At 37.5% G+C, this 21,942-nt stretch overlaps 3 protein-coding genes and 1 non-coding gene across 7 annotated transcripts; 3 read left to right on the forward strand and 1 right to left on the reverse strand.

Annotated features, from left to right (window-relative positions):
- Nucleotides 1–3,332: 3,332 nt before the first annotated feature.
- Nucleotides 3,333–3,405, forward strand: trnam-cau (transfer RNA methionine (anticodon CAU)). Its single transcript has one exon. It is a non-coding gene; the product is annotated as a tRNA-Met (tRNA).
- A 336-nt stretch (nucleotides 3,406–3,741) lies between these two features.
- LOC148063189 (dual specificity protein phosphatase CDC14AB-like) lies at nucleotides 3,742–10,352 on the forward strand. 4 transcript variants are annotated; one of them, XM_087811367.1, is made up of 16 exons: nucleotides 3,742–3,811; nucleotides 4,132–4,215; nucleotides 4,321–4,443; nucleotides 4,829–4,919; nucleotides 6,159–6,234; nucleotides 6,284–6,391; nucleotides 6,474–6,553; nucleotides 7,270–7,336; nucleotides 7,501–7,563; nucleotides 7,739–7,826; nucleotides 7,945–8,175; nucleotides 8,229–8,367; nucleotides 8,585–8,795; nucleotides 8,873–8,952; nucleotides 9,382–9,450; nucleotides 9,519–10,352. In XM_087811367.1, exons 3-16 carry the CDS (start codon nucleotides 4,398–4,400, stop codon nucleotides 9,550–9,552), a joined length of 1,383 nt encoding a protein of 460 aa, XP_087667493.1. In that variant the 5' UTR covers nucleotides 3,742–3,811; nucleotides 4,132–4,215; nucleotides 4,321–4,397; the 3' UTR covers nucleotides 9,553–10,352. The 4 variants fall into 4 exon arrangements, with proteins under 4 accessions (XP_087667493.1, XP_087667496.1, XP_087667494.1 ...); XM_087811370.1 differs by having other exon boundaries at nucleotides 3,748–4,215; nucleotides 6,299–6,391; XM_087811368.1 differs by having other exon boundaries at nucleotides 3,748–4,205.
- Nucleotides 10,353–10,810: 458 nt separating this feature from the next.
- dnai4 (dynein axonemal intermediate chain 4) lies at nucleotides 10,811–16,803 on the reverse strand. The gene is made up of 17 exons (XM_087811371.1): nucleotides 16,760–16,803; nucleotides 16,566–16,689; nucleotides 14,763–14,926; nucleotides 14,554–14,660; nucleotides 14,297–14,462; nucleotides 14,081–14,220; nucleotides 13,527–13,691; nucleotides 13,216–13,401; nucleotides 12,952–13,091; nucleotides 12,799–12,885; nucleotides 12,582–12,736; nucleotides 12,368–12,528; nucleotides 11,710–11,828; nucleotides 11,547–11,645; nucleotides 11,259–11,485; nucleotides 11,035–11,188; nucleotides 10,811–10,964 (listed from the first exon to the last, which is right to left on the reverse strand). The coding sequence occupies exons 1-17, from the start codon at nucleotides 16,798–16,800 to the stop codon at nucleotides 10,920–10,922; spliced, it is 2,280 nt and encodes a 759-aa protein (XP_087667497.1). The 5' UTR covers nucleotides 16,801–16,803; the 3' UTR covers nucleotides 10,811–10,919.
- Nucleotides 16,804–18,675: 1,872 nt separating this feature from the next.
- Nucleotides 18,676–21,331, forward strand: fam151a (family with sequence similarity 151 member A). The gene is made up of 8 exons (XM_087811731.1): nucleotides 18,676–18,784; nucleotides 18,857–19,155; nucleotides 19,417–19,506; nucleotides 19,624–19,700; nucleotides 19,810–19,946; nucleotides 20,319–20,471; nucleotides 20,593–20,699; nucleotides 21,035–21,331. The coding sequence occupies exons 1-8, from the start codon at nucleotides 18,676–18,678 to the stop codon at nucleotides 21,329–21,331; spliced, it is 1,269 nt and encodes a 422-aa protein (XP_087667857.1).
- Nucleotides 21,332–21,942: the final 611 nt, after the last annotated feature.

The following is a 21,942-nucleotide window of genomic DNA, read 5'->3' on the forward strand; positions in this document are numbered from 1 at the left end:
CTACCGAGCAGTCTGGTGATGCGTTCACGGCCAGCTTGGATATATGACATCACATCATCACGGGGCGTCCTTGTTGGCGTCACAGGTTCCAGGACGAAAATAAAAAGCTCAGGATATGGAACTTAATTCAAGTTCTCTTGTGATTTTTCTACCACCATCGCATTATTTAAGCGAAATACCTATTTTTGGTCAAAACATCAAACGAGGGTCTATTGCTGTATTCAAATCAACTCGGAATTTTATCAACTATATCAAACGCTTTGAAAAGTTATAAAATCCCTATTATTTCAAGAATAATTTGATTTGGTTTTGTATTTACACATAACTGGTTGCTTTATGTACTTTTACTGAGCCTATAATACGTCTTTGTGTATTTCTTAACAGTTAAAAATTAAAGCTCTTATCGGAACCTATCACATTATGCTATTTCGAGTAGGAAAATGTTAAAATACACATGGTTCATAAAAATATACGTTTTCATTTTTCCTAAAGTAAAGCTGTAATTATTTTATTCATGGTTTTAATGAAAGGGCGCCATCTGCTGGTCAAGAAATGTAGCGCGTTTGTTTTTCTTATCTCATAAAGGGATCTTAGACTTTGTTAAGGCCATTTTGTTATTTCCATTTGGTATTTTTGCTTTATATGATTACAATAACAATTACAAAGATGTGTTAGTAAATAGATATATTAAATGAGACGCTGTTTGTATAATAAATGAATGTTTGAGTATAATAAATGAATGTTTGAGCCTTTCATTGTTGTCTATATTTATCTTTCTATTTTTTACTGCTCTTACAGTTAAATTCCGTATTATATTTATTAATCAACAATCATCTCAATGCATTCTTTCAAAAGAGTATGCACGCCCCGTAAATCACACAAATATCAATTGGGGGTATTGAATCAATAAGGTCCATAGGAGGGTATTCTTTTTTAATATAGCAAGGATATCATATTTGTTTTTTTTATTAGTAGTAGTGATGACATCCAGAACGATACCTTTAGCATGAGATTCCTTGAGTGATTGAATAATATCATTATGAAAGCTGATGGCAATTTAAGGTTTTGTTTAGGGTGCAATATAGTTCCCAGTTTCAGAAAGCTGCATTAGAGTTTATGGATGTTTCAGCAGGACTTTTCTCAGTGATCATTGTTGACAAAGAGGTTTTTGTTCAATGTAAAATAATTTGAAGTTAGACTTTCCTTCTCTAATATTTTGTGTTTTCCTAACAGGAGTGTAGCATTTGAAAATTGAAATCCTAAATATTTGGATTGTATATGTTAGTCAAATTTTAGCATGTGATGAAACTTGAATATTTACACTTAAGGAGGCGGAAGATTTGCTTTGCTGATTTTATCAATGGATATTATGCCTAAAATGATACATATAAATGTTTAATGACAAATGCTAAATACATTTTTTTTTTATTGTTGTGTTATTAAGGTAACTTCTTAAATCAACCACTTATATAAATATTTGTATTATTATCTAATATGATTTGGGATTTTTCTTATTGACTTAATGAGACAACATGAGGAAAGAAATGGGTCGAAGTCAAATTTTTTATTCAAGACATTTTATTAACTTATCATTGAAGCCAGTCTTTTTAATATATGTTGGCTCCAGTTAAAACCCACACAATAACATTCTAAATAAAAATAAAAAATCCAATGTATCGTAAGAACAGCAACAAGAGGTTAGACAAAATGTTACTAGGACATTGCTTTCCCTTCAACAGTAGTGTGTCGACATCTCTCTTGGCATTCACCGCGTGCCTTAATTGACGGATTTGAAATCAAGGTCCACTGTGAACACGGAGAGAGGTTGCCAATACATTCGGAATACCAACAAACTTGACCGAATTAAAATATTTATTACAGTCTTTTACATCCAGATTTAACATTAACCCTAAGGCGACCAACACAATCAATGTAGATGTATCACTATCAGGTTAGCACTGGACAGGTTTTCTTTGTCTTACCCCTAAATAATAAAAAAGAGCTAATAATAAAGGACACCTTTTTAAATGATGGCTATGATGGTGATGACATCAAAGACAAAGATGCTAGCATTAAAGGTCATAAACATTGTTGCCGTTGATACAGTTGGAAGGTTAGAAGAACCGGCCCAAAAAAAGAACATTTAGCATATTAAAACTGAGTCCCACTCTGACTGTCCTCCATTTGTCTCTTTAGCTGACATGTCAAGGACACATGAAGTAGGCAGCCATTACAGAAATTACCCGACTGGACAAGATGTGATGAGGGTGCAACGTCAGAACAAAACATATAGCGATGGAGTCATGCTTAAATTAATGGGAAAAATCATTATTGTCCAATTACCCAAACAGAATAATATTATAAAAAATATTTTTTTTTACATCTTGATTGATAACTATATAAACAATCATAACAAAGGCTTGGCAAATAATGAACAATTGTAAAAAATAAATAAATAATTAATGTCATTTTGACAGCTTTTGCTGAATTTTAATGTTTTCTTTTGAAAGAGCTGATCATGCAGGATGAGGGTCCAAACAGGCCCGCACACCCACCCAGATCATTCAATCGCAGGAAACTGTGTTCAGGACAAAACCTTGTTATTCCATGATCCAAGGGAAAATCACTTTCTCGATAAATGGTAAATATTTATGTAAGAAATAAGTAACCGAAAGCCGCAGAGTGACACGGAGCATCCTCTCGCCGCATCCCGATGCTTCTCATCCACAGTCAGCGTCATCCTCTCAGCATCCACTCAAAGCACCGCCGGACTTGATGGAAATCAAACAAACAGGATCATGCTTTTTTAAGTCGAGGGGGGAAAAGCTTCCGACGACCATAGCCCCTGTCAATAACGTGTTTCCTTGAACGAAGATGCAGACGAACGATCTCCGAGTCGTTTGTGTTCGCTGGATTCCAGACCGTTTGTGCGGTGACAGTGTTGTTGGGTTTACTGCTCGGAGTAACGCGGGCGGGCGGAACGCTAGTCTCGTGTGGTGCTGGTGTATCGCTTGAATGACGTCACTGCATCCAAACGCATCTCATTTAAAAACATTTTTTTTTACGATGGACCTTTAGCTTTTTTTTTTCTTTCTAACTGTTTTACCACATGTTTGTAATGGTTTCTTTCATTATTTATTTATCTTTCGACGTTATTATTTAATCGAACCCAGTTCTTATTGTTATTAAAAGCGTGGTAGCTTTTTTAAACACTTTTTAATACTATATCAAAATACAATTTACAACACGACTACTAAACAAAATACATGGATAAACATCACATTGCATCTCGATTTAGATCCAGACAGTGAGCTCTATTATTGCGGGTCCAGGCCTCGTTGGCGCAGTAGGCAGCGCGTCAGTCTCATAATCTGAAGGTCGTGAGTTCGAGCCTCACACGGGGCAAGTCCTTTTTGTGGGTGGGTTGTTGCTTTCAGGAGTTTGAATGATCTCAGATCAGAGCTGACTCATATCATTTACACTATTTATTGAAAAAAATCAAATAAAATCAAGCTAATTTTAGATTAGATTGACATTATTACTTACTTACTTACTTTATTAATCCCTCTGGAGAGCTCATTAATCATCTTACAGACAATAGACCTACAGAAGTGTCATAAACGCAAGAACAAAATCAAAATAAAAGAACAAAGTTCAAAGAGATAACCAAGTTCAAATATAAAGAGCATAGACTAAAGGACAATAACACAATGACCTAAAAAGATACAAACATAGAGTAACCTCGTCCCTTCACTCTTCAGAGGATGACTGTCATCATGCGTCATAATTCAACTTACAATTGAGTTAATACGTAAGTGTTTCAACTTTCTAAATGATAAGATTGTTAATGTATTTATAATTTGATTATTTCATTCTAAAAATGAATATGTGCCTCAAAATAAACGTTAAAAGCAGTAGTAAAAGTGAGTGAAATAAGATGCTCGTTCAGCTACAAATATCTTTATTTAGGATCAGTGATAATGATTGACTTCTGGGATTTAACTACAACAATATCATTACATGCTTAAATCTCATAATGTGTTTAGTGACGCTTCAATTAGATGTTTCAATCACCAAAGATGAGGTAGAACCGTCCGTGGGTGTGTCTCTCTGTGTGTGTGTGTTTGACAGTGTAGATTCTGGGATTATCACTTTGACCTCAGTTTCACGACTGTCCCGGTGGAATATTCCGGGAGGAGCTTTAGGTAAGACCAGGTGAGCATGTTAGTCAGAGTCCATTGTCAGTTAAACTGTTGACCAACACACGTTGTTTATTTAAGAATCTTCTTATACCATGCATGCATCTACAATCTTTTCTAGAATACATGTAACTCTGGACTTATTCAGACTAACTTGATAAATAGTTAGTACATCAGTCGTGTGAAACCATATCATCGATGGCTGAAGAAGATGAGCTGGCTGGTGCATCTGAATTCATCAAGGGTGAGCTCATTATAATAATAGTAAATATTAAAATAGTCTTTAATACAAGGATAGAAAATGTCATGTTTTTGCTTTAATGTTGACCATTGACCACCACCGATAGATATTACTTGTCTTGTACCTTGTATTAGCACTCATTGGAGACATGTATTAAAGATTGACTTGATTGAATGTAAATATTACTTCATGGTCATCACATTTAAATATGTTTTACATTGAAGTCAGTCATTTAAATTACCCAGGTAGAAAAAATAATTAAGATGTCGATGACAGAGATTTGATCAGTAGGTTATTTTATATGATTTGTCTCATGTCTACAGGGCCATAAATGACCAACATGCTGTGATACTGAATTTTATTGTCACTTTATGTGTTTGTGCAACAGATCGTTTGTACTTCGCCACCTACTGTGTCAAACCAAAGAACACAGCAACAACTCACTTCTTCAGCACTGATGAAGAATTCACATATGAGAGGTGGGACTCACAAATGTATTGTTTTTCTAGCATAGCAATATATCATCTGACAGAACAAAATCCAAAGGAGAACATGTGCCTTTGTCTTTTTTAGTTTTCACTTCAATAATCTCTTGTGAATACATTTGTCAAAGCACGATAAGTAAGCTTATGTGTATGTTGTGCCACGATAAATACTAAACCTAAGGTTAAGTTTGTTGTATTTACATGATAAGAAAAGATATTGTGGTTTAAAAAGCAGAATTTAAGTAAGATTGACTTTATTAATCACTCTGGAGATCTCCTTCGAGAAATTGGGTTTCCAGTTTATAGCAGACAATAATGGGTACAAAAGTTTTATAAATGCAAGAAAAAGAACAATGTTCAAATAAAAAGAACAAAGAGGATATATATAACAAAGTGCCAAAACATAGATCAAAGGAGAAAAACGCAAATATATTAAGATGATACAAATATTAACATACAATATAATAGAAAGTGAGATAAACCTTAACTAAACATTTTGTGTCATGGAAGGTTGACTTTTAAGAGCTGTGCTTCTCAAAAATAGGTGTTTTCAGTGTTCTAATCAAAAAGTGTTAAAAGCCCAAATGATAGATACAAAATAAAATGGCACCATTTTGTTTTCTGAGCTCAGTTGAGGGTGCTCTTTGTTTTAAAATAAATGAGGTTTCATTGAAGTAGTTGCTCAAAGTCTTAGAATAAATAGCAAAGTGTGACTTCAAGGTAGCTCTGAAATTGAGGACAATTTTTTGTGAAGCTTCATCAGACCATCACTGAGAGTGATGAGAGATTACAACTTTTTAGCATATATTTGCTTAACTACCAAGGTTTTTACATAGCCGGAAAAATAATAATAAAAAAGAAAGCCCTGTGAATCTTTTTATTACCATACTGAGTCCCTCTCACAGGAGCCATTCGCCTTTTATTTTCTAGTCTAAATATATAACACCGTCACTCAAGGACTAATTTTTCTGATCCAATTACAGCTCGCCGGTCAAGTTGAGAGCTGAGGCTAAGGAAGGAATTAGGGCACATATACTCAGACTTATTAGATCAGACCTGGACTTGACATGGAAGGTCACTTCACACTTGGACAGAAAGAAAAAGTATAAAAGAAGTTTGGACTTGTATTTAAGATAATTCTCAAAAAGATGTCATTCTTAACGATCAAATTTGCTTGAAGTCCTAATTTCAGAATCTTTGTTTTGATGTGGCTGATTTTTGTGTCTGCTTCAGTTTCTATGCTGACTTTGGGCCGCTCAACCTGGCCATGTTGTACCGTTACTGCATCAACCTCAACAAGAGGCTGAAGGTAAAAGACACTGCAAACACAAGAGTCTGCTTCTGAGTCCTGAAATCAGCCTTCCTTTCTCCAGTTCTTTACTATGTCCAAAAAGAGATTGGTCCACTTCACCAGTCCAGATCAGAAGAAGAGAGGCAATGCTGCTGTTCTCATCTGTGCCTACACAGTCAGTTTCACAATTTTCCAATTTTAGTCTCCTCATTTCATGGCAGTTAAACCTATTGATTTAACCCACATTTTTGTTTCAGATCATCTACTTGAATAGAAGTCCGGAGGACGCCTACAGGGATCTGATCTCAAAAGGAAACGCAAGCTTTTTGCCCTTTAGGTAACAAACAATAAAGTTCTACCTAACCTAACCTACCTAACAAACAAACACAGAGAGTTAAAATGCAGCGACGCAAGTGTGTACAATTAACCTTCAGGTTCAATATTAGCTACACAATCTAAATTCCAGGAAAAACAAAATTACACATTGCATAAAAAACAAAATCAAATATAATTTATCCAAATAGATATATAAATAAGAAATAGGTATATTATTTCATTAAAAAGAGCGTCAGGTACGTTAAAATAAAAAAAGGTGAACATTCTGGAGGAGTGAGTCCATTATTCAATTTGTTTTTTTAACCTGTCCACTAATGTCTACTGCAGTCCTCCAAAAAGGAATTACTAGACTCTTTGTATAATGCAGTTTGTTTTTGACCTTGTTTGGCCCACATACCAGTGTTGCTAAGGCTTAGAGGAAAGTTAGCTTTTGTAAGCTAATGCAGTCAACCCTATAAATAAACACATATTTAGTTTTTTTAACATTTAACTTAAAAAAATCATCTTTTATAATTAAAATTAGATGAGTCCAGGTAAAATATCACACTTACAAAGTATCTCAATATAAAAAATGAAAGAATATATATATATATATATATATATATATATATATATATAGCGCTATTAAGGTAAAACTTTATTGTATTAAATCTCTTTAACAATCTCTTATATATAGAATTAATTAATATACAGAAACTTTTCTATTTTCATCAACAGAGATGCCGCGGTGGAGGAAAGCTCCTTTCATCTCACTGTCCTCAACTGTCTGCAAGGAATACACAAGGTACAGTCACCTGTGCTTGTGTATGAGTATTTGTTTGCTTTCCTCACGATGTTTAAGCGTTCTTTCCCTCCAATTAGATACCTGCAATTGTTGAGTTCTCAGGCCGCCCAAGATTGAGCAACCATTAAATTATGGTTTAAAGGTTGTTTGTATGTTTTTTTCAGGCTTTGCAGCATGGTTTTCTTAACTTTGAAAGATTCAAAGTTGATGAGTATGAACATTATGAGGTGAGATTCATAGTCAACGCAGCCAGAAATAACTACTTTTCTCTGTTGTGTTTGATATCATTTTCTTTGAGTAAAGCAAACATCCTCTTGTCAAGCCTTACATTGAAAAATCCTAAACTAGTCATTTAATGATTTAGTTTATTCAATTTCATTTTGACAAGAATTGGTTTTTCAGCGAGTTGAAAATGGAGACATGAACTGGATCATTCCCGGGAAAGTTCTGGCATTCAGCAGTCCTCACTCCCGCACCAAAGTAGAGAACGGTGAGTCTGTTCATTCAAAGACAAAATAACGAAACAACCTCAAATATTACAAGATGATGACAGGCAACAATAAAGGAAAACTAAATGATAGTTAACAATCTGCTGCTTGGTGCTCAAGGTTACCCTCTACACTCTCCGGAAACCTACTTCCCTTACTTCCGGCATCACAACATCACAGCCGTGGTTCGTCTGAACAGAAAGTTGTACGAAGGCCGGAGATTTGAAGACGCCGGCTACGAGCACCACGAACTCTTGTTCCAGGATGGAGGCACACCCACGGACCTCATCATGAGACGCTTCCTGCATGTGTGCGAGAGTACGCCGGGTGGTGTGGCCGTGCACTGCAAAGGTGAGCGGCGGTACAGATCACTCCAACATTGGTCTAATGATGACTTATTTCAGCCGGCCTTGGACGGACGGGCACTCTCATTGGCTGCTACCTGATGAAGCACTACCGCTTTACTGCAGCCGAGGCCATTGCCTGGATCCGAATTTGCAGACCCGGGTCTATTATCGGCCCTCAGCAGAACTTTCTAGAGGAGTAAGTCTTGACTTGTTCCTCCTTTTAGGAGAGTCTTTGAACATAGAATGGCTGTTTCTCAGCTTTACATGTATAATAAGTAATTACTTCAGTGTAATGGCACAAAATAAGTTGAGAGCAACTGTGTAACCAAATATGTACATTTATGGATATTAAAAAAAGAGTTTGCGATAGATCAGCAAATGGCACACATTAATGTATTTACATTGGTGTGTAGGAAACAGAACAGTTTGTGGGTCCAAGGCGACGTCTATCGGTCCAAACAGAAGCTGGTTCAACAGCGACTGGCCCGCCGGCAGCAGCTCCAGCAACAGCAAAGTCAAAGTTTTGATTGTAAGCAAAAGAAACCTGAGGCTATGGATCGCTTATTCCGCAGCATGGATAACCTGAGCCTCAACAAGACCCCTAAATCTTGCGGGTTAGAGGAGGTGAGCTTTGAGCAGCAATGTGTTTAGTACCTGATATAGAGTGCCAGACTGTAAAGCCTCCCTTTTTTTGTATTAAGATCTGTGATCAAAGTCAAGGTGACAAACTCAGAGCGATAAAAGGAAACAGATTTCCTCGATCAACATCCTCTTCATCAAGGTATTGTGTGTTTTCAAGAATGTATGTTTGTTTGGGTTGGCTTCTATATGTCCACCATAAAAGTACCATCTTTTCAAGTTTCAGAAAAGGTGTGAAAATTAAATATTTCTCAGCATGTTATTCGGCAGTATGCATCACAATACCACCATAGCACTGAGTGGAGTTTAAGAATAAATACAATATTTTAACAATTAAAAACAAGGTATTATCCTGGCTTTATCTTGAAAGAAGCCTTCAGTTATAAACAACAATTTGAAATCTTGGTCATCCTGTTTCAAATTATTGGTGTTATATTCGAGCCACTCTGCTAATGTCATCTAGTATTAATTGTTTTGGACTTTTTAAGTCAATCCTGAAATTAAAATCAAATCTCTTAATGTTCACTAATGTCTCACAATAGAATAAGTACCTTTTCCGCCTCTCTATTAGACTCAATCTGTCGAAAACCTGGACCTCCTCTTCAAATCCGCTGCAGCAACACTCTCATGTCATCAAAAGGTAAGTGAACAGTGTTTCCTCTTGTCCTCTTCAGACACTAACGTACACCCTTGATGTGTCCACCTCAGTCTGTTTTCTAGCAGATCCACTATTCTTAACTGACGTCCAAATTTGGATCCTGATGTCCTGCACAAATCTCCTCTTCTAAGCCTCAAAGCCTCCAATAATGAGCAAGTCAACAAACTGTATGCTGAAGGTCATGTATGTAGAGCTAAGTGAGATTTGTTTCACAGTCAATGCCTAAGTAAAAATGTTGTTATGCACCTGTTCTGTTCAGTGAATATTAAGTTACATTTTTTTGCAATATCCTTGTTTTAAATTATTTGTGGGATGTGTCATTCACTCTAGTCATCAGTTAAGTCAGGTAATAGAACTCTTATTATTATTATATTTTATTAATAGAACTGTTATTTTAACAATGATTATCGCTTCTTTACTTTGTCTGGAGGACCTGACCTGAAAGTCTGTGAGTGTTACATGACATAAAACTGCTTTATGTCAGTGCATCAGACTAGACAGTGTTTCCATATGAAGTACTGATAGACATTCTCAAGCTAACAGCAAGATAATCATTTTTGCCACAGCCAAAACTTGTATCTCCTTTTGTTAAAAAATAAGAAGAAGCTGTATTTGGTATTATTGGGACGTTAACAGTGTTGCAGTAACACATTTCTGACACGCGGGGTCGCCAGTTTTTAGTCGAGTTTAATCAAGTTTTAATTGAGTTACTGTCAATGTTCGATCATTGTTCAGAGTGGAAAAGCAGACAAATACAATGAGATTAATTTAAAGGGTGAATTTCAACTTGAACTGCAAATGCACTTTATTAAGTATAATACATGTATGTAATGTTTGAATTTCTGTATGTAACCAACCATTTGGTGAGTAAACAACGTTGCCAATGATTCTGTCATCTAATTTTTGGCCCATCCTACCATGGGTGATCATGGACCTATCACACCCTTCCTCAACATTTCCTCCTTTACCACATACACAAACTTCAACAATTGTCTTGCACTATGTTTATTTTTCATCCAAGAGGTCAACTGTCTCAACGATCCACTTGTCCAAACCATTTATCTGAGTATTACTTTTCTAACTTTGGATAAATCCTTTCTTTAGCGATAGGAAGGTCAGGCTATACTTTGAGTTTTCTTCTTTAAAACTTCATATCTCTAATTTGTAGCAATAATAGTAACTAAGTAAGTAATATTTGTAGAGCGCTTTTCTAGTAGTGTGGTTACATTATCTATATTTCATGAAGGATTTTCTATCTTTCTTATTTCTGTAATCGCTATTTCTGCTCAAACATAAGACTTGTACTCTTACCTGTGGTATAAAAATGTATAGACCAATAATATCACCTTTATAATGTTTATTAACGCTGGCCAGCAATTAAAATCACCTGTTGTTTCCAATATCCGTCAATTAAATGTGATGCTTTGAAGAGAAAAGGCAGAAGTGAAAATCTATTGAGCGGCTGCGGAGCTGATGACGTCGTCCAGAACAAATCTCTGAAAGATAATATAGTGGGGGTCAGACTGATCATAGGATCCACCACTCGTGGTGATCCTTGGGCTGTACCTGTCTCCTCTCATCCAGTCTCAGGTTCTTCAGTTGGTACACCTTCACTTCTCCTGCACTATCTCCGACGAGGATACAGTTGGTTTGTCTGGCAAACAGCAGGCAGCTCAGTTTCACACCAGAGGGAGCAGCATGTACAACAACTGGGTCCAGACTATAAGATGAAGAGATGTAGATAAAGGACAAAACCTAGATCGAACACATGAAACACCAAAGACACCTACAGACTGGATTCTAGGTTCCAGATCTCCAGCTGATCCTCAGTGACAGCTCCGAACACTGTGGCCCACATGGGGGACCACTTAACGTCACACACGGCTCTCTGGCTTGAGGTGAACCCTAGCAGGGGCCTGGAGTTGTCCTGCTTCCACAGCTGAATGCTCCAGTCTGAAGAGCAGCTCAGGAAGAGACTGGGAGAGTGTGGAGACCAGCAGATGCGGTTGACTGGACACTGAAAGATCAGTTTCACTGAAGTGAGTTAATGGCTGGAAAGGATAAAATCCATAACTTACAAAGTGTTTCCTATATGTTTCCAGAAACTGCTGGTTGTTGGAGCACGAGCACTTGTAGATAAGACCTTCCAATGTACCAACCAAGTATTCACTGGAGTCCTGCAAAAGTAAATGACCCCAGCAGAGTTTAGAGAAATTAAAACATTTTTGCTTCTCCACTTACATTTGGATGAAAGTCGAAACACATCCCAGCGGTGTGTGCTGACAGGAGACTTTCTGTGTTGTTTTTTGTCTTGTTTCCTACAGTTTTTATTGTAGACATGCGCTTCAGCTTGATCAGATCTAAAGCAACAGTCAGAAGGTTTCAGTCAAGTTAACTATTCACATGTATGCATATAAACATTATCCACTGTTGTAAGAAATACAATTTTTGTTGGCAGACGTCATGTATTTAAGCATAAACATTAACTGAATGCTCCTAACGTAATACCCGCTTAACTTAATGTATTGTAAGCAAGTGCACCCAAAAGTTTAAAATCCTAAACATTTAAAAGAAATGTTAACTTATTTTATAGCAATTGTTTCTTGCTATTAGAACATTTATGAAGCTTTACTAATTTTATTATTTGAAAAAGGATTTGTGTATAATGATCATTGATGATTGAGTTGATTGATGAAAATTGTTCGGCAGTGCATATAGTTTGATAGAAAAGTTGGTGACTATTTATTTTAGCTTGTTTCTGCTATGCTAACCTTAAGTCTTATATTTGTTTGAATATTTAGGAAGCTGTACCATTACAATTTTGGCAAAAGATAATTTGGAAAATACATCGCTACCACTTGAATTGACATTTTGTGTGATATAAATCCATCAACTGCACCTTGACAATCAAATCCTTTTTTGCTGACAAACCACTTGCACACTCTCCCATCAGCAGCCACAGAAAAGAGAGCTTCCACCTTTTCCTCCCCAACCAAACTCAGCTCTTGTTGGGTCCACTTGAGCTGCCACACCGGGCCCAGGTGCCTGTTGTAGCAGTCGCTGAACACAGAGCACAATGAGAAACATATAAGTCAGTAAAGTGAAAGTCTCACCGGCTGCTGACGAGCCTCATGGCACCGTCCGGACTCTGGATGTCGTAGATCATGATGCTGCCATCTTGCATTCCTACTGCCAGCTGGTTGGGGTTATTGGCTGAGAAGTCCAGAGATGTCACGGCACTTTCACAGTGGATGACTCGCTCTGGCCACTGCAGATTTGTAAAATGAACTTGTTCAATTATTCACATTTTTTAGAGAAAAACAAACAAACCATAGTGTTTTTCATGGACCAGCAGCAGACAAGTCCTGAAGACTGTTCCCGAGAGTCAAACTGACCATGGCCTACAGCAAGGAGGTCCTAAGAAAAGAGCAAAACACAAGAAAAATGTTAATTTCTTTATATGTGTGTGGTCTAGGAGGTTACCTGATTCTTCTTGTTCCAGGCCATACAGCTGACGTTACATCCTTTACTGAGGTCACACGTGAAAGTCCAAAGATGATCCAGAACAGGAGATGAAGAATTCTCCTCCACTTTCTCTTCTTCCCTTCTGATAATGTCAGGGTCTGTAAGGCAGGTCAATTATGCATTATATGAACTAATAACATGTATTAACATGTATTATTGATATATGATTGTTTAAGAAACATATCTTACACACTTGACCTAATTTTGAGGTGTCCAGTTTACCTGGGCGTTCAGGAAGTTGTCTGTAGGCAGCCATCTTGGACTGAAAGGTATTTCCCAGGATACTTCTCACCATCACCGAGAGACTTTGCTGAAACTTCGCAGACTGAAGGACCAACTGCAGGTCGCTGCCAGCACCTACAGTGTTACTCAGAGACTCCAGTTCTCTCATTGAGCTGCTTGCACTGACTGAGGTCAAGAGCGAACAGTGGTGGACAAAACCAAATGTATTAATAACCTCTAACGTACACACATTATAATACCATTCATTTACACATTGAACAGGTGTTTTTGTGTGATTGGTTCATAGTCACCTGTGCTGGTGAGGCTGCTGGACTCGCTCCTCTCTGCTCCTCGGCTGGAGTCTACAGCGGCCTCTTTGAATTTGGGCTTCTCAGGATCAATCCTCTGTATAGTTTCTTCACTCTGCTCCACACTGTGAAAAGAGTCAAATATTTCCCAGGTGCTGGCAGTCGTCCCTGTGGAGATGACAACATAGGTGGCTTTAAAAAACTAAAGTTGCCTCAAATATTTACCGTATAGCTGAAACAAAAAGTGAAGTTCACATATAATACACTATAATAGTATTATTGTTTTGATGGGATTACATTCTTAACGACAATAAAACACACCTTAACCTAATTCTAGAACCTAATTCTTACAAAAATGAATATAATGTAAATATATAAGCATTATGGCGTCAAAGAGGTTCAACAAAGCAGCAGTCCTGAAATGATCTTCAACTAGGTGGAAAAAGGGTATTTTAAAAAAAGGATATTTTAAATAACAGATGCTATATGAAGATGCTAATGGTCTTCTCCTAGATTTGTTGTTGATCTTTGTCAGACAAGAGGGTGAAATGGCCGACCTGCATCCATCTTCAACACAGTGTCGCTCTGAATCAGCTTGTTTTTGGTTGCTCCATTCAATGTCTGCATTGAGCGATCCACATGCTTATCACTGGACGTTCTGCTCCTGGAAGATTTCACGTATTGACTGTTGCGCTTTCTAGAAAGGTACACAAAACAAAATCATGAACATAGTTAGGTGAGCATGACAAAATCTTTAAGGCAAAACAACTCACTTTATGGCATCTGCGTCATCAGCATCTACTGACACTACGGTGCTCCGTAGGTCCAACAGTGAGAAAGTGTCTGTTTCTGTGATTGTAATGTCTATCACTTCACTCAACATTTCCTCAGTCACTTGTTGTTCCACTGTTTCAACAATGTCTCTTTTCTTGTGTGTGTCTGGACCAGAGTGCAAAACAAACAGCAGCATCAAAAACATCATGTATTTCTTGTCAGATTATTCCATCTTGCTTCGTATATATATATCAACCTGGGAAGCTGATGGGAGCGTCTCGTTTGTTGAATGTCTCCTCAATCTCCTCGTTGACTGAATCAATAGTTGACTGGCTGGACTTTCTGCTGCTTCCCAAAATTGACCTGTAGAACAAAAGTTCTTGAATTATAAGGAAAATAATGGGAGCAAGATCAACATCCAGTTAGAAAACCCATGTGGAGGTCAAAGTATTGCCTAATGGGTACCTTGAGAAGGGCATTGAAAAGCTCCCAGAGGTAGTTGTGTTTTCAGAGGCTGACCCAGCAGAGAACTCGTCCAGAAATAACCTACTGCTTCTGGTCTGGATGCCAGCGGTCTCCAACTGGAGTAGTGGCAGTGGAGTGACGTCATTGCCATCCTCATCAATCACCTGCATAAATATATTTTCATTAATGCAGTATTTTGTTTCATTTGTTCTGTGTTAGTGTATCAAGTGACTGCTTCAGTTTAAAGCCCTTGCAGGATCTATTCATTTGTATTGTTCTTGTGGCACCTTCTGAATGGAAGAGAGGTAAGTAGATAGTTAAGGAGGATACATATTGTGAAACAACATTTTACAAACTATATATAACTTAACCACTTGGATTAAACAGTTCAATTAAGCAGCTTTTATGTTCTTTAATGGACTCATATTGTTGACATCTTAGTTGTATCAGTAAAATAATTAGAGCTTCTCTAAAATAAAGACATTTTAACCATTTCTAGAGGTGGAACAATTTGACCTGAATGACTTGATATGGTAGAACACTTATGGGCCCAATCCCATTTACCTCCTAATTACTCACTAACCTTAATACCTTTGATAAAACTTTAAATGTTTTTGTTAATACATGAGAATATTTTCCACACAGAAGACATGATAAAAGTGTATTGTTGTTAAAATATTGATCTAAACAATGTAAATATAGCAGTCTATTATAAGAATGTTTGTATGTAAATAAGTAAGTAAGTAAGTAATTTATATTTATAGAGCTCTTTTCCAGGCCAGGGTCACAAAGCGCTTAAACATTCAAAACAATCCTCAATAAAATACATACTTAAAAGGTCAAGATAATACTGAGAACAACACGAGTTCCAGAAAATCAAGGAAAAGCCTGAAAAAATAAAAACGTCTTAAGATGTTTCTTGAAGGAGTCAGTAGATCCATCAAGCGCAAAGAGAGAGGAAGATCGTTCCAAAGCTTAGGAGCAACAGCCTGGAAGGATTTCTCTCCTCTGGTCCTGAATCGTGTGAGAGGAACCATCAGTAGATTCTGATCCACAGACCTCAGAGCCCGAGTTGGGGTGTAAGGCTGGATCAGATCAGTGATGTAAGGAGGAGCCTGACCATGAATATATCTGAAAGTAAGAACCAGAATTTTAAAGTTGATCCTAAAAGAAACTGGAAGCCAGTGAAGAGTTTTAAGGATCGGAGAAATGTGAGTTCTTCTACTAAAGCAGTCAAAAATTCTCACTGCAGAGTTCTGAATCAACTACAAGCGAGACAGATCCTTCTTGTTAAGACATGAAAACAAACTGTTGCAGTAGTCCAAACGAGAGGAACAAACGCATGGATTACAAGCTCCAGATCATGTTGTGACATTGTAACATTTACCTAAGTTTAGAGATTTTTTGTGATGTTCAGACTCTTAAAGGACAACTAATGTTTAAACCCCAGCGGATGAGAGGTTTACGAAAGTGTAGAGGTGTAGAGACTTCCAGGATTGATGACGCACGGTGACAAACATCAATGCTATACTAAGAGTTTTCAGTGGGCGGGACTTAAGCACATTTTCTAATGTAAATACTTAAATTAAAAGAGTTTTGTATAAACAGACACATACTGATAATACAATAGAGGTCCAAAATCAATTTAAGACACACTTAATTCAACACATTACTTGCCCTTTAATTGTCCTTATTTCATCATATTCCAAAAAAACTAAATTGTTGCGACACTGACCGTTATGAAAGACACATTTGTACAGAAACAACTTCCTCCCATTATTCTAAAAAAAAAAGCTCGTTTACCCGGACAGTGTGTCGCTTGTCTAGAAGCCTGCTTCCGGCCGCCTGGCTCAGACTCCTGCGAGAGGGAGACACGAGGCTGCTGGTGAGTCTGGTGCTCTGGGAGATGTTCCTCACTCGGGAAGACCTGGAACAACACAGAGGAGACACCAGACGGTCGGAGAACTCGTGGCCATAGCTCCTGTGTGAACACTCACGGTCTCAGGAGAAGTCTTCTTCTGTCCTCTTTTACCGACATGACTGTCCGGACGCTTCTGCGTGGTCACCATGGCAACCGAATACATTGTCAAATTACGTCTACAGAAACAGAAGAAGAAACGTCCGAAAAACGAAAATATGTCCGATCTTAGACCGAATAATAATAATTATTGTAATGAATAAATACACTTTGTGAGAAAAAAATATTTTTAATAAAAGATGGAAAATGATTTTGAGCTTACGGTATATAAATATTTATTTTTTTGTATAAGGTTTTCCCCTTTTAAATTGGAAATTTACACTTGTTAATATATTAATTTGATTTATTAAATAGAACAGGATCACGTCATATTTAAATTCATACCTTCGTCAAACACATTAATAATTGAAGAAGAGGAATATCATTTTGAAATTAGTAAGTAATTTTTATTTATATAGCGCTTTTCCAGACCAGGGTCACAAAGCGCTTAAACAATCAAAACAATATTCAATAATGCATCTCTCAGTATGGAACACAGGGCCGTTCAGTCCTGTGGCGGCCTGTCATAAAGTTCAGCGGCGTAAAAGAACAAACACACCTTATCTGGAAAATCATTTGAGCTCTGCTCTTTAGATAGATAGTCTATTAAAGACACATCTGCCACACCAGAAGGCTGTCCAGGGAAAACTGGTGGACACTGAGCACAAAGAGAGGTGAGATGGACTCTATTTTTCCTCTGTAAAATCTTAAATCATTGCTTTTTTCTGCAAGAATGAAGAAGTCGCAGCATGAAGGATTGGACAGGAAGATCCATCAGAACCTTTATCTTGGCTGCTTGACAAGAACTCAACTTGTTATTGTTTCTGTTTTTATTGGCCTAGTCGTTCTGATAGCAATCATCACAGTACCTGTCGTGCTGCTCACCCAAACCACAGGTATGAAGAGTTACTCCATTTACATTGCTTTATTGGTTATTTTGGAGATGTGTTTTGCTGTTCATATCAAAGTTATTGGGCTTTTCCTGGTTGAAGCAACATTTTATCATTTGGAAAATAAGAAGCAACAGGTTGAAAACCTTCTGTTATGTATGATTATATTTCATTAAAAAAAGAAGGATATCATCTCACTGGGTAGAAATTTAAAAACATTTAAACAGGCGGAAAATATAAAATCAGAGAATGTCAAAAGCTGTAAACTACAGATTTAACATAATCATCAGAGCTTAACATAAATAGTAATAAGCAACAATGATACTTTCTCAAACCAACATCTTATGTTTGTGTAATCTGTGATTGTAGTGAGACTGGACAGTCACTTAGCCGTTCTTTCTGAACCTCTATGATCCAAATTTGATTGTTGTTGTTGAAATTTTGTTGTTTATTATTCTGTGAATCTTTGTCTTTTTAAATGTGACTTATATTTTATAGGTTATATTTTTCAGAAATTTGTTTCATCATAACTAATCAAAAAGATTTGAATGATACCTGCACTTATAAAAACTTTGAGAATATGAACTCACTTGCTGCAGTTGACCAACACGTCACAAATGACACCCCTGTCAATTTGTCCTGAACTACACTTGTTATTATCACATCAAACACACTTTATGGCTCATTTATCAGCAGCTCTGTGAGATTGCAAAAGTCAAAGTCTCTGTTTTATGACTTGCTGGACACCTGTGCAAGGGTGACAAGCAACACTGCCCCTTTCAACACCAGCCCTCAAGTCTTAGGCTGTATCACTGGCCACGTATTTATAAAATAGATTGAGATATGAGGTTTAGCTGTATCGTTAGATAGTGACGAGAAAGTAGAAGTAGATTGGTGGGCAACCACAAAACCCTTCACACAAAACAAGTCAAAAATAAGTCACGTCTATTTTTTCCTCGACCAAGCGGACATCCCTGATCATGTTGCATTTCCAACTGATGGAGACATGCTGGACTTCCTGGTGCAGACGGGTGAAATTGACAAACCAGACGGTCTCCTGGCTACATGGTTTCACAGAGCCAACAGCAAGGAAGAAATGAACAAAGCTCTAAAAAGTAAACATTTTACAGACTAACGTTTCATAGCGAGATAACAATTATAAACTGACACCCTCTATCACCTGTCAGGTGACGTCATGATCCTGGAGGCTGATGTCACCCTGGAGGGTTATGGGACAGCTAATGAGAAGCCTGTGCCCATAATGGCCCACCCCCCCAGCATTTACAGTGACAACACTCTGGACGAGTGGCTAGATGCCGTGCTGTCGTCCAGAAAAGGTATTAAGTTGGACTTCAAGGCCCTGAAATCAGTGGGTCCGTCATTGGACCTGCTGAGTCAAAAGAACCAGAGTCGAGGAATAAACAGGCCAGTGTGGCTGAACGCAGACATCCTTGTGGGACCAAACACGCCGGCATATATGCCCACGGTAAATGGAACCAGGTAAGAAAGATTAAAATGATTGATTAACATTAAGGATTTTTCTCATCTAACAAAGACTTTTGCCTTATCACTAAACACAACCAAAGATTTCTGCAGTTGATACAGGAGAAGTTCCCTGACGTGACGTTGTCCCCTGGATGGATGGTAAGACATTTCAATGATGTTTGGTCTAAGAGTGCATCAAAGTCATGAATGAGAGCATTTGTGAAGTTACATGTTATATCATCCGTCTCAACATGTGTGACAGGTGGGTTATGCTCCTCCTCTCTTTACCAACACCTACACCAGGTCCATGGTGGAGGACATGTACAATATAATTAAAGACTTTCCTCAGATGGTAAGACTTTTACTTTCAGATGTAGGTTAGTCTGCTTATAAATGTATAATAAAAGCAATACAACAATTAATTTCTTATTTATTTTTTGATGTCTTTCACACTGAATTGTCTCCACAGGTGACGTTTCCAGTCCACGCTCTGCTCGTTCGAAGAGGCTGGCAGCACATCAGTTGGCTCCTTAGCCAGTCGCCACGGTAACACACCATCATTAGGGACGTTTGAAGTGATGCACTTGGATTTCTTTACGATCATTAGTTCGTGACCATAAGAGCTTTCTTATCTTGTATATGATGTTTTCTTCAGGTTCAGTCTGACCCTGTGGCAGGGATCAACTCATCCAAACGTCAGTGATCTGCTCTTTGTACGGGACAACAGCCATCCGGCCCGAGTCTACTATGACATCTACGAGCCGACGCTGTCTGAATTGAAGCAGGCTGCACGTAAGGATGACTTTATTTTCATCTGTATGAAAGATTGAATCAAGTTCAACAAAGGGTAATGAGCAAATGTTATTAAAGCACACATAAACAGGCACATAGATACAATTTAAAGCAGGTCCACCTCAACCTATTTGTTTTTCTATTCTGTAGTAGAATGTTTGGGTCAACGGTGTAAAATTCAGAATAACAGGTGCCACACAGATGATAAAGATTGAGCCTCCATAATCGACATATTTTTAAATATTCTCGTAGATGAGCTGGTATTGATGTATTTTGGCAAATTCCTTCTAGTGAGGAAAACTCACATGAATATGAAGTTCAAAGTCAATGGTAAAACATATGCTTACATGAGTCATCATTTCCATTTTCCAGGACAGCTGGGTCGAGTCAGGAGCTTCTATCCAGGAGGGGATCTCATGGACTTCTTCTACCACGAACACAGAAATAAAGAGCCTACAAAAGACTCCATGAATGTCCACTGGCGCTACATCAAGGATCAGGAAACTCTTTTAGCTGAACTTTTAGGTTGGAACAAAATACTTTATTATAACATATTAAGTTTGAACAAAATATGTTTCAGCATGTTTGAGTTCATGAAAAGGGATTTGTTTTTTTATTTTTTGCATTTATCCATTTTTAACTTCAGACCTTGCTAGTGGTATGCTAGTGGTCCAGATAGGATCCAGAGCAGACTTTCCTAATCTACCTCTAGTGGAACCTGCTGGGAACAGAGAGAAGACATTTAACTTGCAGGTAAAAATGATCCATAAGTACAAGGACTGAGAGGAGTTTATCACATCATTTGTGTTTCCAGGAAGTCTTGCAGCTCCTTCATAATACACCTGATGTCTCCTGGGGTCTTTACCTTAGAGTCCCTTCAATGCTGCTACTAGAGAATTCCCTCAGAGAGCTGCAGTTGGCATACATCAGAAATGAGCTTCACAGGCCTGTCTGGATCAGCATGGAGGGATCACATGACTCCACACAGGTGTTGTCCTCCTCCTGCTTTTCTACCATTATTTAATCATATTTGTTCGTAGCTGAAAATCCTTATTTGATCCATGTTTTCTACTTTTCTCCCTCATCAGGAATTTGTCTCAACCATAGAGAATACTTTCCCGTACGTCACTCTGGTCCAGGAGCAACTCAGCTGGCCTGCTGTGGTTCCAGTTGCAATGACACGCTTATCTCAAAAGCTGGCACTGCACTTCAACACCAGAGCTCTTAGAAAGACACCGATTCAGTCTTTAGTCAAGATGATGGATGATTATGACGTCCTAGTTGAAGTGGATGCAGGAAGCAGAGATGGGATGTTAGCAGAGCTGAAGGAACTGGTGATTAAAGAAGGAGTCAGCGGAAACTTGTATGTAATTCCGAGTCAGTAGAATACTTTGTAGAGAAGTTTAAACTGATCTAGAAAGCTCATGTATTTAATTTAATATAACCATATGACACTGATGAACAGTTTTGAGGCTGTAGCTATAGGATTATGAGTGCTGTATGTACATGTATTACATAAAAATAAAAACATCCATTATTCTTTGAGCAGGAATACAACCAACAACTTTTCTTCTGTTACTATTACTGATGTGCAGGTGAAACTTTATGACAAATTGTTCTCTTTTGTCTAGCCCATTAGAAGTCACTTTTACTGTATAATCTTTGACTTTGAGCAACTAGTTTAATTAATTTCCCCTTATTTTCTGGGACTCTGTGTTTGTCTTATGTGTCTTGGCCTTTTATAGTACAGAATATAGTTTTAACTGTGTATTGTTTTCGATTGTTAAAGCGCTTTGAAAGGCGCTATAGAAATAACCATTACTTACTTACGTTCCACTTTTAAGCAAATAGCACTATCTACTGGGCCATAGTTTGAACTACATTCATCTGATTCTATAGATATATTTTGTGTAAATAATAATGTTAAATGTTCTTGATATTTGTAACACCATATCAATAGTGGCAAGAGTTAAGATATATTTCTCTTTTTTTACTG

The sequence above is a fragment of the Callionymus lyra genome, chromosome 16, assembly GCF_982586985.1.
Source record: "Callionymus lyra chromosome 16, fCalLyr1.hap1.1, whole genome shotgun sequence".
In the NCBI taxonomy this organism is placed as follows: Eukaryota; Metazoa; Chordata; class Actinopteri; order Syngnathiformes; family Callionymidae; genus Callionymus; species Callionymus lyra.

Bases quoted from the DNA above. Each gene is read 5' to 3' on its own strand.
- LOC148063189 (XM_087811367.1), top strand. From the start codon at position 4,398: ATGGCTGAAGAAGATGAGCTGGCTGGTGCATCTGAATTCATCAAGG. The intron at 7,564-7,738 runs GTGAGATTCATA...TTGGTTTTTCAG, and splicing joins ATGAGTATGAACATTATGAG to CGAGTTGAAAATGGAGACAT. The intron at 9,451-9,518 runs GTAAGTGAACAG...TGTCCACCTCAG, and splicing joins CACTCTCATGTCATCAAAAG to TCTGTTTTCTAGCAGATCCA.
- fam151a (XM_087811731.1), top strand. From the start codon at position 18,676: ATGCTGGACTTCCTGGTGCAGACGGGTGAAATTGACAAACCAGACGGT. The intron at 18,785-18,856 runs GTAAACATTTTA...ATCACCTGTCAG, and splicing joins AATGAACAAAGCTCTAAAAA to GTGACGTCATGATCCTGGAG. The intron at 19,507-19,623 runs GTAAGACTTTTA...TTGTCTCCACAG, and splicing joins TTAAAGACTTTCCTCAGATG to GTGACGTTTCCAGTCCACGC.
- dnai4 (XM_087811371.1), bottom strand. From the start codon at position 16,800: ATGTCGGTAAAAGAGGACAGAAGAAGACTTCTCCTGAGACC. The intron at 14,927-16,565 runs GTAAACGAGCTT...ATATTTATGCAG, and splicing joins ACAAGCGACACACTGTCCGG to GTGATTGATGAGGATGGCAA. The intron at 13,692-14,080 runs GTCGGCCATTTC...TCATCTCCACAG, and splicing joins TGTGTTGAAGATGGATGCAG to GGACGACTGCCAGCACCTGG.